Source organism: Sphaeramia orbicularis, chromosome 5, assembly GCF_902148855.1.
Source record: "Sphaeramia orbicularis chromosome 5, fSphaOr1.1, whole genome shotgun sequence".
In the NCBI taxonomy this organism is placed as follows: domain Eukaryota; kingdom Metazoa; phylum Chordata; class Actinopteri; order Kurtiformes; family Apogonidae; genus Sphaeramia; species Sphaeramia orbicularis.
Genome location: NC_043961.1, coordinates 5,116,859 through 5,133,950, shown reverse-complemented (window position 1 = coordinate 5,133,950; position 17,092 = coordinate 5,116,859). Strand labels below are relative to the sequence as shown.

The window sequence follows — 17,092 nt, the reverse complement described above, 5'->3', positions numbered from 1 at the left end:
TAAATCTGCCAATGGAATAAGTGAAAATTATCCTGGTAAGATTTCTTGAAATCAGATATTCCAGATCTATTGTCTATAAATCAGTTCTTATATTTCACTGAAAAGTTCCTCTTTAGGTGATTCTGTCTTATTTTAAGTGTGATGAGGTATTTTGACCAGAAATGACAAAAATACACTTGGTAAGATTTAGATTTTTTTTTCTCAGTGTTCACAGCAGCACCTTTACCTGGACTCATGCCTCAAGGGTGAAAGGGTAAACATGATTCAGATTTGGAAATGTTACTATTTTATGTGTAAAAAAGGAAAGTTTTAGTCAACAATTAGCTCCGACAACATCCACGAGTATAAGTTATGATGAGGTTGAATGGTAAAAAATGTTCTTTCTTCTCCCCTAAACATTTGACAACTCCTGAATATTATCTTTTGTTCCATGTGATGAACTAACTGACTCTTCTTCACTGGTCTTCCTTCCACTTTCTTCCCTGTCTTCTCTTGTATTGTCTCTGTTTTCTACCGTCCATCCCCTTCCTCCTCTGTCTAGTCCACATCCAGACGTGTCGGGCCTTGATGGTCATCTCAGTTCTACTGGGTTTCATGGGCATCATCATCAGCGTGGTGGGCATGAAGTGCACCAAAGTGGGCGATAACAACCCAGCCACCAAAAGCCGCATTGCTGTGACCGGAGGAGCTCTATTCCTGCTTGCAGGTTTGATTCTTGTTTTCTTTTTCCGCTGCAACCAGAAATATGTCTATCACAAACAATCAGTCCATTTTACAAGATAGATTCTTACATTTTTCCCTCTCTCCCGGGGGGTTTCTGGGTAATTAGTGTCCCTGCTGTAAACAGGAAGTGGTCATTTTGGAGGCATTAGCAGCTGACCACAGACATGAACCATAAGCCAAAGGAGAAAATCATATGAAGGACACTTAACCCTTTAGAGTTCACTCACTGAAATACTCTGACATTCCAAAATTCAACCTTGAGTGTTATTGGAGGACATAAGACTTTTTTACTTTTGGGAAATTTCTCAAAATTTTTTATTGTCACATAGAAAATCAAGGTCAATGAAGTTACCGTATTTGGTTCCTTGCCCATAAGTGGCAAAAAAAATTATAATAACCCAAAAGTATATATATAAAAATACAAGAAAAACACACGTAAGGTGAAAGGAATGTGTATTGTAGAACATTAGACCCCCATACGTGCTGGTCCAGACCCCCGTCCACATCCACATGATCCCTTTGAACATCATTCCTTACATTAGTTCCATTACTTCATAGAACCAAACAAAGCAGGTCCACTCACAGGTGGACCTTACAGACCCTGTAGACCAGGGGGTCCCAAAGTAGGGTACGCGTACCCCCAGGGGTACTTGAAATGTTTTGGAAAAATACATTAAATAAGTCATCATGTACCGAATACAAAATAAATAATGAGAATTAATGCTGAAATATAAAACACAATAAATACATTCATATCGTAGTTTTATTGTCAATCATCTTGTTTAAGCTTTGGTAACATTTGAAGAACATTTCTATTTTATATTATTCAAAATGAGTTTATCTGAGTAGAGAAGGAATTTTATTTATTTATTTATTTATTTTTGTTAATGTAAGGTTCATTTATTCATTAATGACCAATTTATTTATTTTTCTGATTAATTAAAGAGGGCACTTTTCAGTTTATGTTTGCACAAAAAAATTTACTTTAAAAATTCATTAATTTTTTATGTATTACAGTTAAATATATGTTTGTTTTTGTTGTTGTTTGTTTTGTTTTTTTACAAAGCATTGAAAACAGAAACAGAAACTTTTTTTCCAATCGAAAATCCTGAAGCGAGATTTGGGGATACTTGGCTAAAAAAGTACATTTCAGAGGGTATTCCACTGTAAAAAGTTTGAGAACCACTGCTGTAGACCACATTGGACCTCAGATTGTTGCCTCACTGGAACTGTCTTGTTAAGTGTGCGGAAATTACCAAAAATAGTCTTAAACTATTTTATATTATTCACAATGAGTTTATGTGAGTAGCTGGGTAATTATTTTTTGCTGATGTAAGGTTCATTTATTAATTAATGACCAATTTATTTATTTTTCTTAACAATGAAAGAGGGCACTTTACTACGGAAGACAATAAGGGCCACTGGGGGGAAAAAAAATAAAATTATGGGCCAATATATTTTTTATTATTATTATTATTATGAGAAAAAAGTCAGAGTTCTGAGAAAAAATTCAGAATTCCAAGATTAAAGTCAGAATTCTGATTTTTTTTTTCTCAGAAAAATAATAACATTTATATATTGGACCTTAATTTTTTTTTCCAGTGGCCCTAATCTGCTTCCGTACTTTTCAGTTTATATTTTACATAAAAAAAAATTACTTTAAAAAATTCATTTTTTAAAAATATATATTACAGTTAAATATGTGGGGGGTTTTGTTTTCTTTTTTCCTTTTGAAATGTTTTGAAAACATAAACAGACACCTTTGGCACAGAAACAAATTTTGCCAAATTTTTTCAATCAAAAATGCTGAAGCGAGAGTTGGGGATATTTGGCTACAAAAGTACATTTCAGTGGGTACTCCACTGTAAAAAGTTAAAGAACCACTGCTGTAGACCACATTGGACCTCAGATTGTCGCCTCACTGAAACAGTTGCTGTCACTGTCTTGTAATGTGTGCGGAAATGACCATAAATAGTCACTTGCTCGATAAAGTGTTTAAGTTTGCAATCGTCTTTAATGAGTAGAAGTGAAGTTGTGGTTTTGTCTGGTTTTCACAGGTCTATGTACACTGGTGTCTGTGTCCTGGTACGCCACTCAGGTGTCCTATCAGTTCTTCAACCCAAATACGCCGCCCAATGCCAGGTACGAACCCCAGACCGCCGTCGATGCGGTGGCCTTTTAGGGGCCTACGAGGAAAACATGGGTGCAATGGAACTAATGTCACCACAGATGAAAAATGATTTATCTGACCTTTGCTTTAGAACATTTTTCTGCTCTAAAACGCTGTCAGAAATGTCAGTATATTCCACAATTACCCACGGTAGTATCAGAAAATGTGAATCTTTGCTGTTTTGTCAGCCAATTGATTTTTTAAAGGCCCCTTTTACTGTCATTATTATCAGAAGCATTACTGGGATCCATGTCATTTCTTCTACAACGGACTTAAATTTGCCAAGGAAATGCCAATTTTTACCGATTTGTTACTGTTTTAAGGAAATATAAAGCACTACGTTGCCTCCTTCTGTTTTCTAGTACAAGAAAAAAAGCCACAATGCAATCTCTTTTGGCTATTTAACTCTTTTTCAAGCACAAAAACTGTTGTAAAGGCTGTATTTTGAGCAAAATATTCCCAAGATACAGGAACAAAGACGTGATTTTATTACCGTTTAGCCTTTTGTGTCCTAAGTAGCACACATGTAAAGAAGATAAAACAAACAGCAGATTAAAAAGTGACAGCTTGAAGAGAGATGTCATTTGCACAGAGCGAGGATCCAAAGTGTTGTGGGTCTCGCTGATGTTTTCGTCGATTGATGTTGGGAGATAAAAGTAGAAAAGGGACTGTCAAAAAGGCAGCTGTCGCCCAAGTTTTGATGAAGTGGCGGAGAACAGGCTCCACTAACGCTGTCTTATTTATTCATGTATTTGGCTGCTTTCACTTTAACATATGAGGAACTGTCAGTCAATAGTGCCAGGGAATACTGTTGAAATAGTTTCGCTAAAAACCCCAGGTAGCGAAGACAGACGTCTTAGAATACAACTACGACAGCCAAAAAGAGTATAAAGAATCTACATCTTACCAAGTGTTTTTTTTCTTTCTAGTAAAAAATATTTCATCACACTTACAATAAGACACAGTCACTTAAAGAGTAACTTTTCAGTGAGATATAAGCTTCTATGACATGGGTACATTTTAGTATCTGGTACTTTTCCAGCTTTATTAGACCCAATAATAAAAGGTAAATATAGACATATTTCCCACCAGGATGGACCTAATGATGACCTCAGATAAATGCAAAAAAAATGATACTCTTGCTCTGAGCCATCCCATAATTAATTAGATTATAATAATCAAATCATATATTGCATTGCAATCATAATTAAATACTGGGTCCAAAAACAGGACCCAAATATGGACATTAAATCTCCCTAGGTGTCAGTGCATTAGATGTGAAAACATGTCTGTAAATGGTCTTCTAGACTATAAATAAAGACACTGTAAATGTGTTGATCCTAGTGGTTTTTCTAATCCACACGTGGGTTTTTCATCAATCTCAGTCTCATTCCAGGTTTGGTGTGGAACCCGTGGTGTCCACTTGCATTACACGCAGAACCGCCCATTTAAACGCAAATAAATCATGAATGATTTTGCAACAGCAGTCATTTTTGTGAAACACTCTGCCTTGAATAATTAGTTCAAATCAAAATCAATGTACCTGTGAGAGAATAAAGAGATATTTGAAAAAATAGTAGCATGTAGCAGCAATTTTCGTGTCCTTTTTACCATGTTACATGCGTATTTTTGTATAAAAAATATGTTAAAAAAAATATAAAAATGTGTTTTATCTGAAATATAGTTTGACTTTTATCTCAGTAAGTTTTTATTTTAAAAATAGACCCAAAGTGCTTCCAAACTTGCTTCATACACTGCAAAAATCTAAATCTTACCAAGTGTATTTTTGTCATTTCTAGTCCAAATATCTCATCACACCTAAAATAAAATATAATCACTTAAAGAGTAACTTTTCAGTGAGATATAACCACTTATTTTTAGACAACAGATCCTGAAAATCTTAATTTTCACTCATCCCATTGGCAGATTTTTTTTTTGCTTAATTCAAGATTTTTTTTTTTTTTTTTTTTTTGCTCAATTCAAGCAAAAAAAAAATCTGCCAATGGAACAAGTGGAAATTATCTTGGTAAGATTTCTTGAAATAAGATTTTCCAGATCTATTGTCTAAAAATCAGTTCTTATATCTCACTGAAAAGTTCCTCTTTAGGTGATTATGTTTTATTTTAAATGTGATGAGATACTTAGATTAGAAATGAGAAAAATACACTTGGTCAGATTTAGATTTTTGCAGTGTTGGACGTCCTCTCGGATGTTTCTCAGTGTATGAACAGGTGTTTTATTCTAAGCCTATTTATGCCGGTTCCCCTGTGTCTGTCTGCAGGTATGAGTTTGGCTCCGCCCTCTTCGTGGGCTGGGCGGCGGCCAGTCTGACGGTACTGGGCGGCTCCTTGCTGTGCTGCTCCTGCTCCAAAGACGACATGCGAGGGCAGCAATATTACCGCCAATCACAGCCTTCCACAGCCAGGGAGTACGTGTAAACCCCACCCCCTTTCAGCAGCCACTCAAACAGAGAGCAGAGGACACGCTTGGCACCGTCACCTCTTTACTCAGATTATGTCAAAAGAAAACAAAAACCAAAGACTATCATGCACACACGCAATCATGTAGCACTCAAACCATGGGATAGACGTGCACACTAGGGTCAAACTGGTGATAGATTCCACACTAGTTTGAGAATGGACCAACTTTCGTAACTTATTTGTGGCCTTTTATGTCAGACAACTAGCTCACTTACGAAATAATAAGGTGTGTAAATGGGAACTTCTCAACTGAAGGCAATGTCTACTTCTGCAAAACCATAGCTAGTTGTTCCGAGTTAATAATTGGGTGCTTCTATGAAACTGTTTATTTTGGTACCTAGCACTTTTCTAGCTTTTTTAGACCCAATAATAAAAAAGAAATTTAGACATATTTCCCGCCAGGATGGACCTATTGATGACCTCAGAGAAATGCAAAAAAAATTATACTCTTGCTCTGAGCCATCCCATAATTAATGAATTTTTATTAAAATATTGGGGTCAAAAATAGGACCCAAATATGGACATTAAATCTCCCTAGGTGTCAGTGCATTAGATCTGAAAACATGTGTAAATGGTCTTATATAGACTATAAATAAAGACACTGTAAATGTGTTGATCCTAGTGGTTTTTCTAATCCACGCATGTGGGTTTTTCATCAATCTCAGTCTCATTCAAGGTTTTGCGTGTAACCCATGGTGTCCACTAGCGTTACATGCTTAACCTGCCCATTTAACCTCCTAAGACCCAGCAAAGGGTTTTCTGTCCACATTTGTGGACAAGAGTTTCACAACTTTATACAAAAAAAAAGAAAAGAAAACTGTCCACCACAAAGGACATTCCATTAACATTTTAAAAACTGCATCTGAAAAAAACTGTTGCATCATGACGTTTCCAATATAGGCACTTATTTAATAAAAACAAAAAAAGCTGGTACTTTGTTGACATTTCCTGGGTCTTAGGAGGTTAAACTCAAATAAATCATGAGTGATTTTGCAACAGCGGTCATTTTTGTGAAACACTCTGCCTTACATAATCAGTTTGATTCCAAAAAGTACCCATGAGAGAATAAAGAGATATTAACCCTTTCATGCATGAATTATGAGAACCTGAGTTGAGTTTTTTTCCTGAGTATTTTTATTCCTCTTTAGGAATGAAAAAAAAACAATGCGATTGAAATTTTTTTATGAACCCATTTTTCATAGAGTTACAAAAATGTCCACTCAGCTGGATACCAATTTTTGAAGCAAAAAACATGCCTTTAAAACACATCATCAGAAAGTGATAAACTGCATGAAAACTATGAAATAAAAACATTTTTCATGCAGCTAATCTGATGTTTTCTCACATTTTAACATACTCTAATACTAGTTATTACTAACTTCATGCAGACAATATGCAAAAAAAAAAACTTTTTGATTAAGAAAACTGTTGATTACAGTCTAATAACAATTAGCAATTGATTTAACAAATGTTACTGCAGATCAGGTTTATCAGCCTGATCTGCAAAGTTACAGTAATGGTATGAATTACAATATATTATGAGATGATGCATAAGCGTCCTCTGTGTCGGCTGATATGGAACTAAACAAAACCCATGAATATATAAGAGAAGAGCTGGAGAATAACTGTCCACTGGAGTGACCACTATGCATGAAAGGGTTAAAGAAAAAAAATATATATATATAGTAGCACTTAATTTTCATGTCCTTTTTACCATGTTACACACAGATTTTTGTATAGAAAAAAAATGTGTTTAAAAATAGTTTGTCTTTTATCTCTGCAAATATTTATTTTTAAAAAAGACCCAAAACTTGCTTCATTACATTCATCTACATCTGGTTTGAATTTTTAGCCCCCATGTCCTGTTTTTAAAACCAGTTTCATAGAAGCACCCAAATGTCTACTTCTGCAAAAACATTAAGTTAGTTGAGTTAATAATTACAAGGTACAACAAGGTTTGTTTAAGTAGAAATGAAATATCAGGTGAGTTTAAATACAAGGTGAATCGCAGGAGCCATCTGGAGAGAATGGACATGGATTTAGACAAACTGGTGTTGTAAACCTGGCTGAACCTTCATTAGCATGTCCTGTGCTTCCTGGTTGGAGCTGCATCTGTGTTCCGCCTCCACATTACTTTGTGTATTCACGCTCCACCGCTGCAGTTTGGTTGTGTGAAGAGGGAGTCCGAAACACTGGACCAAATGTGGGAAAAGTCCCAGAGCAGTTCCTCTGCTGCTGTGGGAGACGCAGAGGTCGGTTGACTTGATCTCATTCCAGAAAACAGAAATAATTAAGCTACGATCACACCAGAGCTGTTTGAGGTGGGTGTTGGTCGTACAAAGCACAAGACCAGGGTTTTTATCCGGAGCTTTACCCGGACTGCATTCACTATCGACATTTGAGCTAATTTCCACGTAATGTTCCACCGTTAAAAACGCACAAGAAAACAAGCATCAGTAATGTCAGTTTGTTATTTATGTTTATGTTATTTATGTTATTTCTTTATTTTTACAAAGTACTTTTTTGAATCTTTAAATGCTATTTCACAGTGCTTGGATTCCCATCAAAATATTAGCAAAAATAGATGCAACTTTTTCCACCCATTTCTAATTTTAATCATCCAGATTGTAAACTTTACTAATTAGACGCTAAAAAATTGCTAATTTTTCCTTTTTTTTAAAATTTTTTTTTAATCTTTTTTATTTATTTGTGATATTAAAAAAAAAAAATGTTAATTTTTCCAACTTAAAAAACCTGACCCTGATTTGACATTAGCCCTGACGAACTCTTTGACTTAAACTCCCAGAATTTAACACAGTTTGACTTACATTTGTTTCTATACCTACTGATACATGATGGAATTTCCAATCTAATGTGACATACATGTTTGTTAAATCAAGCAATGTTCCTTTTTTTTTTTTTTTTTTTTTTACAACTTTATCATTTTATAAGTATATTTTACAGTGGACGGAAATGCATTAATTACACAGGTTGTTATCCCCCAATCCCACCCCAAACCTCTTCCGGGTGGTGCCCACATAAATCCAAAGACAATCCGATAAAGTAATAATAATAATAATAACAACAAATCAAGCAAATTGGTCCACATGGGGTTCACTACGGAATGGAAACACTATTGAACTTATTTGCATTCACTTTTCATTCATAAACCAACTTTCTCCATTTCCTCTAATTTGATATTTGCAGGATTTTGTTTCTTTCTTTATTTCCTTTCTTTTTTTTTTTTTAAATTGGCACCGTTTATTCTTGGGTTTTATGCATAAAATGAAAATTTAAAGAAGAAAAGCTGGATGGAAATACAGTTACTGACCCAAAATGAGTTTTGCAGCACAAATGCTAATTCTAATCCTTATATATTCTCAAATTCATATGACTACAGTGTCCACCAATGAATCTGGGTTTATGAAAATCCTGGTATGAATAAAACTAGTTCCTGTGTGGAATTCAGTGGCTGATATTTTAGCTGCTCTTGAAAACACAACCAGAACTGCAACAGTGGAGGTGAATTGTTAGAAACGGGCTTTTGCTTATTTTGTATTGTGTATGACTATGAGAAAGTAAAGGTTCTTATCGACACATATCATGTTCTATTTACTAACATCATCATCCTGGTTTTATGTGCTCCTTCATCTCGTAGTTTGTTGCATAACCCAACCGACGTCTACGATCTAAGCTATTTACAGGGTTCCTACGCAAGAATGGAAAAGTATGGAAAATGGAAACAAATGTGTGGGAAAATAGTCATGTTTCCCAGACTGTTACCGCTGTTCTATTTTCTAAAACAGGGGTGTCAAACTCATTTTAGTTCAGGGGCCATATTCAGCCTAATATGAGCTAAAGTGGGCCGGACCAGCCGAATTATAGAAATAATAGGATAAGAACTGATAAATAATGTCAACTCCAAAGTTTTTTCTCTGTTCTTGAGTGAAAAAAAGTCATATTCCGTAATGAAAATATTTACATCTACGAACTGTACTTGAACGCAACATGAACAAATATGAACCTGAAAATTCTTAAGAAAAATCTGTGCAATTTTAACAATATTATGCCATAGTTTATCATTTATACATGTGCATCACAACTTACAGATCACATTGGATCTACAAATACACAAAACATTTAGCAAGAGGCAGAATATTATTAAAATTCCACATACTTCTGTTAAGAAATTTCAGGTTATTCACATTTTTGGTAAAAGGTTAGTCTGTAAATGTAAACATTTTTGTGTAATTTTACTTTTTCTTACACTACAACAAAGAGAAAAATTTGTAGTTTTCATTATTTATAAGTTATTATGATAGTATTTAACTGGTCTGACCCACTTTAGATTGAATTGACCTAAAATGATTCTAACATCCTTGATTGTTAATATCTTCAGCGTAATTTCTGCATTTCACAAATTCCTCCCAGGGGCCAGACTGGACCCTTTGATGGCCCAGGTTTGGCCCCGGGGCCGCATGTTTGACACCTGTGTTCGAAAACATAAAATTACACTGGTCAACAACAAATTTATTGTTGAAGTTTTTTGAGCTGATTTAGGATAATTTTGGTGTGCTGAATCCAAAAATCACATTCATTTTGCTCAATCAGGTCAACTTTCTGAACTATGCTACATATCGGCTTTTTAACATTTTTGCTTACATTTATGGGCATTTTCACATCATATGATACAAAATTCTTTCATATTTCTTGCAAAAAACGAGTTCTGAAGATTTTACTTTTGCCCATTTATGATTAATGTTTTTTTTAATATTACAGGTGAATGAAATGGCTTTGACTAGAAGATCTTGCAAAAATAAGCCTGACGTATTCTGCTACATCTGCGGTGAATACATAATAAATAATAAATACATCCTGTCAGAAAATGATTTTTTTTCTCTAAAAACCTATTTTGGGTGAGAACTATATACAAAATCAACTGATAAAGTCTCAAAAATGGAATCAATTTTGTGAGAAGATCAAATTTTTCAAAATCAAATTAGCAAAAAAACCTGACCTGATTGAGAAAAACAGATGTCATTTTTGGATTTAGCGGTGCAAAATGGTCCTAATTCAGTTGAAAAAACCTAGACAACTTGCAAAAAACATTTTTTTTGTAACCCAGTGTTATGAATATCTAAAAAAAAGAAATGGATTAATCAGTTTTGTTAAGGCGCTTGCTAGCGCATAAAATCAGCTAAGTATCCCAGAAAACATTTGGGCAGATTGACAGTTGAATGCCCCACCTTCTGCTCTTATCCTCCTCCAACCCATTTTAAGGCCCGCCCAGGTGTCGTCAAGTTTCACTGATGCTTTGACGGACGGGTGATGTCCACACACTGTTGGTGAGCGAGATACCCAACATGCCTTGTATGATCGTTGGCAGAATTCATAATGAGTAGATGGAAATTCTCTGACGACTGGCTCATAAATCCCAAATGTAAAGACTGGTTGGCTGGTTGGAATGTTTTTTTTTTACTAAGACATCTGGAAATAATTGTCTGGAAAAAGTACAGAATTTTTAAATTTCAAATGTGTGGGAACCCTGTATTTAACATCCCTCTAACACTACTACCATAAACTACTCTACAGCGGACAATAAGCTAACGCAATGCTTAATACGCAGTTGTAAATAAATATGTTAAGGTATTCTAGGAAAATCACTACCACGAGGCTACACACTGTACTGGCAGCATTTTCTTACATTTGCCCATCAAACTCAACAACAGGTCTAAATTGGCTCTTGAGTCCCTCCTTGATGCTTCCACATCGCTTCGCCTTCCTTTCAGTGGCTAAAAGAGCTGGTCCATCACTGTTCCAGATAATAAAGCCATTAACTTTTCTGAGAATTGCTCCCAGGCCCCTCATCCTTTCCCAGTTATGTAGACCCTCTTCTTGGTAGGCACTTGTTTGTGGAGTGCTCTATTATTCGTGGGTCTGAGGAAATTCCTTGCTCTCTTGAAATAAAGGTTGATGTCAGGCATCGTCGGTCAGTCAGATGCAGCTGTTTTTTTCAGTAGAAACTCAACAGCAAGTGAGATAAAACTACCCAAAGCTATGTCCGAAGGAGTTAAAGTGAAATATAATGGGTTATTTTCATACGACATTTTATTTCTTGAGAATTGAGAACATGAACGTGAAATCATGAACACTCCTATGGAAGTAAATCGGTCTCATCAGATTTTGAATTGTAAAAGTCATTGAATTTCTAGCACTGAATCTGTTTGCACTGAAATTAAGTATCTGAATTTTTTGTCTCTCAATTTAACTTTGTTCATAAATTTAAATAAAAAAACATTTCAGATGCAAAAATTCAGACGCAAAAAATTCCGATCACACATCTGGGACACCAAGGATAAGCAATCGATTCTATATCAAGTCGAACTAAAAGCCAGCCAATCGGGTTACGTTAGGTTGGTCAAGTGACACTGATGCAGGAAAACGGTCAGCGCGGATGTGTGATCTGAATTTTTTGCTTCTGAATTTTTGCATGGGAATTTTTTTTTCATTCTAAATTTATGAACAGTTGAATTCAGAGACAAAAAATTCCGATACTTAATTTCAATGCAAAAAATTCAGTGCTAGAAATTCAGTGGCTTTTATAATTCAAAATCTGATGAGACAGATTTACTTCCATACACTCCTCTCGTATTTATTTGTTAAATGTATAGCTACAGGCAGGGAGTGAAGATTGGCACGACCACTAAAAAACAGATTTTCACGTTGTAGGTCTGTGTACAAATTGACTATCAAATCTAAAATAATGTAAAAGCCAAGCTAACTCTTTCCTCGCTGTGTCTCATTTCAGATACTTCCATTAAAACACTCAAATGTACCTCCGTAGTAGAATAAATCTTGACAGGGTAGTATTTCTCAAACTGAATACGACTTTTATGCACTTAACCACAAATGACAACAACACTGTTCTGCTTTTTATGCCGACAGCAATTGACGTCTTTCAGATATCTCATTGCTCGTTTGCCAACTTGACATCAGTTCCGATTTATTGTGAATGAAAATGCATTTAATTTCAGCCCTGTGTGTCCTGTATCACACAAGATGGAAATTATGTTGTCATCGCCACCAAAAACATGCCATGGTGTTTTTAATGTAGCTTCATAGCAACAAAGCTAGCATCTTCTAGTGTCATCAGAGTATAGAAGCCAACAGACAAAACTTAAGTTGTAATTTTAAACAATTAGCAATTTCATATCGATATAAACAGAAAAGAATTTAAACCAAGAAATCAGCAGGAAAAGATGAAACAGTGGCGGTTCTTTGACAACCGCTTTCAGTCCAACCATGGCAGAGGTGTTTCTACTAGCATCACCTTTGCACTACATATTTAAATCATCAATCTCTAATGGCGAGAAGCTTCTAGTATTTCACACTAAGCTTTCCGACCTCATGAGTACATCTAAGCACTAATGTTTAATGTTTAAAAGGATCCTCATTAGCTGCCACCAAGGTGACGAGCTAATCTTCCTGGGTTCCGCTAAGACCCTGTCCATACAAAGACGGTTTTGGTTGTATCAGCAAAAGTTTTGTGTCGGATAGGTCTTTCATCCACACGAAAGCAGCGTTTTCAGTCACTGAAACCGCAACTTTTTGAAACCAGTTCCCAGCGTGGATAAATTTGAAAACGGTGGTTTTGCATCTCCGTCTGTACTTTTCTAAGACGATGATGTCATAGCCCCACCTTTCTAATCTTTCACCCCGGATGCAAGATGTTACTTCACAACAACAACAACAACAACAACAACAATTGCAGACTACAGAGGAGTGCTTGTGCTACAATATTGAATCCAAATCTTCGGCTACACTGCAAAACTCTAAATGTTCATGTTTATGCATTTGGCAGACGCTTTTTTCCAAAGCGACTTACAGGGGAAAACCAATCAAATCACTCCAATCAATCAAATTTTACTTATATAGTGCCAGATCACAACAAAAAAGTTATCTCATGACATTTTATATATAGAGTTGGTCAAAGCCAGACTCTAAATCTTACCAAGTGTGTTGTTCTCATTTCTAGTCCAAATATCTCATCACACTTAAAACTAGAAGCACTCGGAGAGCGCAGACCTCCGCCAAGGCTGATCAGTGCCCCCCACCCCCACCCCCGTGGGCCCCCCCACCCCCGATCACCACCAAAATTTAATCATTTCTTCCTTATCCCATTTCCAACAAACCCTGAAAATTTCATCCAAATCTGTCCATAACTTTTTGAGTTAAGTTGCACACTAACGGACAGACAAACAAACAAACAAACAAACAAACCCTGGCAAAAACATAACCTCCTTGGCGGAGGTAATAAGACACAATCACTTAAAGAGGAACTTTTCAATGAGATATAAGAACTTGTTTTTAGACAATAGATCTGGAAAATCTTATTTCAAGAAATCTTACCAAGATAATTTTCACTTGTTCCAATGGCAGATTTTTTTGCTTAATTCAAGATTCAAGCAATATCTGGCAATGGAACGAGTGAAAATTATCTGGTAAGATTTCTTGAAATAAAATTTTCAAGATCTATTGTCTAAAAATCAGTTCTTATATCTCACTGAAAAGTTACTCTTTCGGTGATTATGTCTTATTTTATAAGCGTGATGAGATATTTTGACCAGAAATGAGAAAAATACACTTTGTAAGATTTACATTTTTTCCAGTGTAGTCTATGGTTTGTATACAGCTTTATGCACATGCTCTATGCCTTCTCATTTTTTTTTTTTTTTTGCAAGAGCATTACAACACCACATACAGGCCTGACATCAGTACTACATTTTCAGTGGTTTCGTGTGGATGCAGGTATTTCCTGAAACAACTCCGTGTTTAGGGAGTACTTTTTTGAAAACGACAAAGAAAAAGACGTGGTTTCATGTGGACATGGCCTAAATGTCAGTTTGAACATATTTGTGCATTCAGAATAGCCTGTAGAAGTACATGAAATGAGACACAGGGGATGTTTACGTAGTCTATGCTATCTATGCTATGCTACGCTAAGCTAAACCTCCTCATAATTATCTACCTGCTTGTTAAGCTATGATGTCATTTCTTGTGTCTAGGTCCACTTCTGTTCATGACTCTCTATTCAATCTGCAGCAGTACTTCCTCTCTAAAACACATCCAAGTGTCACTTTTTCCCTTTAGATCTGAAGATGAAGAGCAGAGGAAGTTGATGCCATTGATCATTTAGGCTATAATTGTTAAATGTATGAGGGTAAACATAGATTATTGGCAAGTTCAGTTACATTAGTTCTCACAACATTTGTCAAACTAGACCTTCATTGATTCTCCGATATAGAATATGGTCTTTATCAGGTGTTTCACATCCTCACACTTCATGTTTCATTTGTCAGCTCTTTATCTGTTCTGTCTAGTTCAGAGGAAGGTAAATAATGTTATGATTTATATCAGCACGGCCCCATTTAGGGGACAAGGGGACGGACACAGCTGAGCAGGAAGTGAAGCATTGCACTGCTGTTAACAGACCAGGAGCTTAAACACTATTTAAGACACTTCAGAAAGTTCATTTCTACACTATATTCAAATTATTTTCATCATGTTTTTTTCAGTAGTAAATCTGCTGAGTCCGTCTCCTAAATGTGTCCCCATGGACCACGATCTACTGCAGGTAAAACACTGAATACGGACGATTACACTAATCACTGTATTTGAGTTAAGTAAATTAATTTAGCTTCTTCTGAACCCTAACTGACCTCTCACTACAGTGAACAAGCAAACAGACTCTGCCCTGTTGACATCAGACCTAACAAGTAGATAAAGACACAACAATGGTCCTGTTTATCATTTAAATCGAGACCACAAAACAGATATTTACTGAACTTTAGCTTTGAAGGTGAAAAATTACAGTTAACAACGTATGGCCTGAGAAACTGACATCTCATTCATCAGATGTCATAGATAAACCTGTGCTTATTTTCTAAGGTTTGTGTGAGCATGTGCATTTATACGACAGTACTGGAGTCTGTTTTGTGCTGGGAACTAAGCTCATGGTGATGTTAGCGGAGATAATAGCCCCTTTTCCACCAACCTACCCGAGAACTTTAATTGGTGTAAATTTCCGTAAAATCAAACAATTACAGGTAATCTGTGTGGCTTGCGTTTCCATCCCAAAGTTCCTGGAAATTTATTCAAATCAGACTTGGTCATTTTGAGTTCCAGTTGAATTTCTATTGAGCATAATTATTTAACAAATACATTCAGAAGAGCCTGAATCTTAACAAAAGTATTTACCAAATATGCTCTTCAGTGTATTTGGATAGACAGGCAGATCATTACAATGCACTTATATGAGCAAGACAAATACACTCGAGCTCAAAAGAGCGTATTCGACAAATGGATCCTGTCGTCCATCCACTTCTTGTAGCTTCTCTTTTGCTCCATTTTCAAAACACAAATGAAGCGAAGCTTATAGAAATGGAATGTACAAGTTCGCAGCTACACACTGGCTAAAATGTTACAGCAGCAAGTGTGTTCCACCAATCAGAGCTCTTCTGCACACAGCCCCGCCCCCAAGAATTCTAGGGACTCTGAAAAGTCTTACGCGCTTAACAAGAACTTTTTCAGGGAAAGTTTGGGACGGACCAGAGTTCATTTCACCAGAAAGTCCGGACTTTTTTTTTTAAGGTGTGAATACAAACATGCGAACTCTGATTAGAATCAAACAAGTGGACCGAGACCACCTCTTCTAGGTCGTCTACTTGTGGTCTTGGCCTGCTTCCAAACAGACTCTGAGCCGGTGTTCTGTCGAGTTGAGCTGCTCCGTCGAAGTAAGCTACCAGTAGCTTATATCGACAGCGACATCTATCAATTGACACTACCCGGTCAAAACATGCTACCTTACATTTCGACACGCCTATTTGAAAATGAAATAATGCTTTGACTGTAGAAAAACCCCATTATTTACTTATTCATCTGAATATGGGCAGAGGAAGCTCATTTCGACAGGCTTATAACATCTATCAAATAAAGCTCCCACTACAGATATTTATACAGGCTTATAACTTCTATTAAATAAAGCTCCTACTATAGAAACACCATAATTTACGTTATTATCATCTCACTTCAATATTCTACGTCTATCCTTCGTGCACATGTAATTGCTTACAGGAACTGTTAACATACATTTAGTCAGTTAAATGGTAGGCTATCGTTATTGGCGTCTGTTGAACTAACTTAAACGATAATCTAAATGCCGTTAACACCCACCTGACCCACACACTTAACGCTATATCATACAATGAGAACTTCCTTACGCTATTATCATCTCACGTCAATATTCTACGTCTGTCTTTTGTGCACATAATTGCTTCCATGCTTACTGCTCAAAAGGCACAATAAAAGAAATATACTTACAAAATATGACTCACTTCTGCCTGGAGGAGCACAAATCGATGGGCATTTAAACTGTGAAAACGCTTCGGGGCATGCGCATGCTCAGTAGCGCTAGGTAGCTCAACTCGGTGGACGGACGTTTCAGACACGGACGTTTCGGCCTAGGACGTTTCGGCCTTTCAATGGTTAGGGTTAGGGTTAGGGACTGCAAAAGTGCAGTCCGAAACATCCTAGTCCGGAACGTCCTAGGCCGAAACGTCCAAGTCCAAAACATCCTACATTCGCTCAACTCGACAGGTAGGGTGTTTCGACAGGACACTGGTTTACTTCTGGTGAAAATATAAGCCAAAACAAACCAAGG

General features: G+C 36.2%; 1 protein-coding gene across 6 annotated transcripts in view; it reads left to right on the top strand.

Moving 5' to 3' along the window:
• Positions 1-17,092, top strand: part of cldn19 (claudin 19) — a 44,110-nt gene that overhangs the window by 24,273 nt on the left and 2,745 nt on the right. For 2 of the 6 annotated variants that reach the window (XM_030134677.1, XM_030134679.1), the window contains exons 2-5: positions 542-706; positions 2,781-2,865; positions 5,175-5,321; positions 14,952-15,007. In XM_030134677.1, the coding sequence (XP_029990537.1) occupies positions 542-706; positions 2,781-2,865; positions 5,175-5,321; positions 14,952-14,976 (422 nt within the window). In that variant the 3' untranslated portion in view covers positions 14,977-15,007. Of the gene's footprint in view, positions 1-541; positions 707-2,780; positions 2,866-5,174; positions 5,322-14,948; positions 15,008-17,092 lie in introns of all 6 variants that reach the window. The other 4 variants (XM_030134675.1, XM_030134676.1, XM_030134673.1 and 1 more) reach the window with 2 other exon arrangements.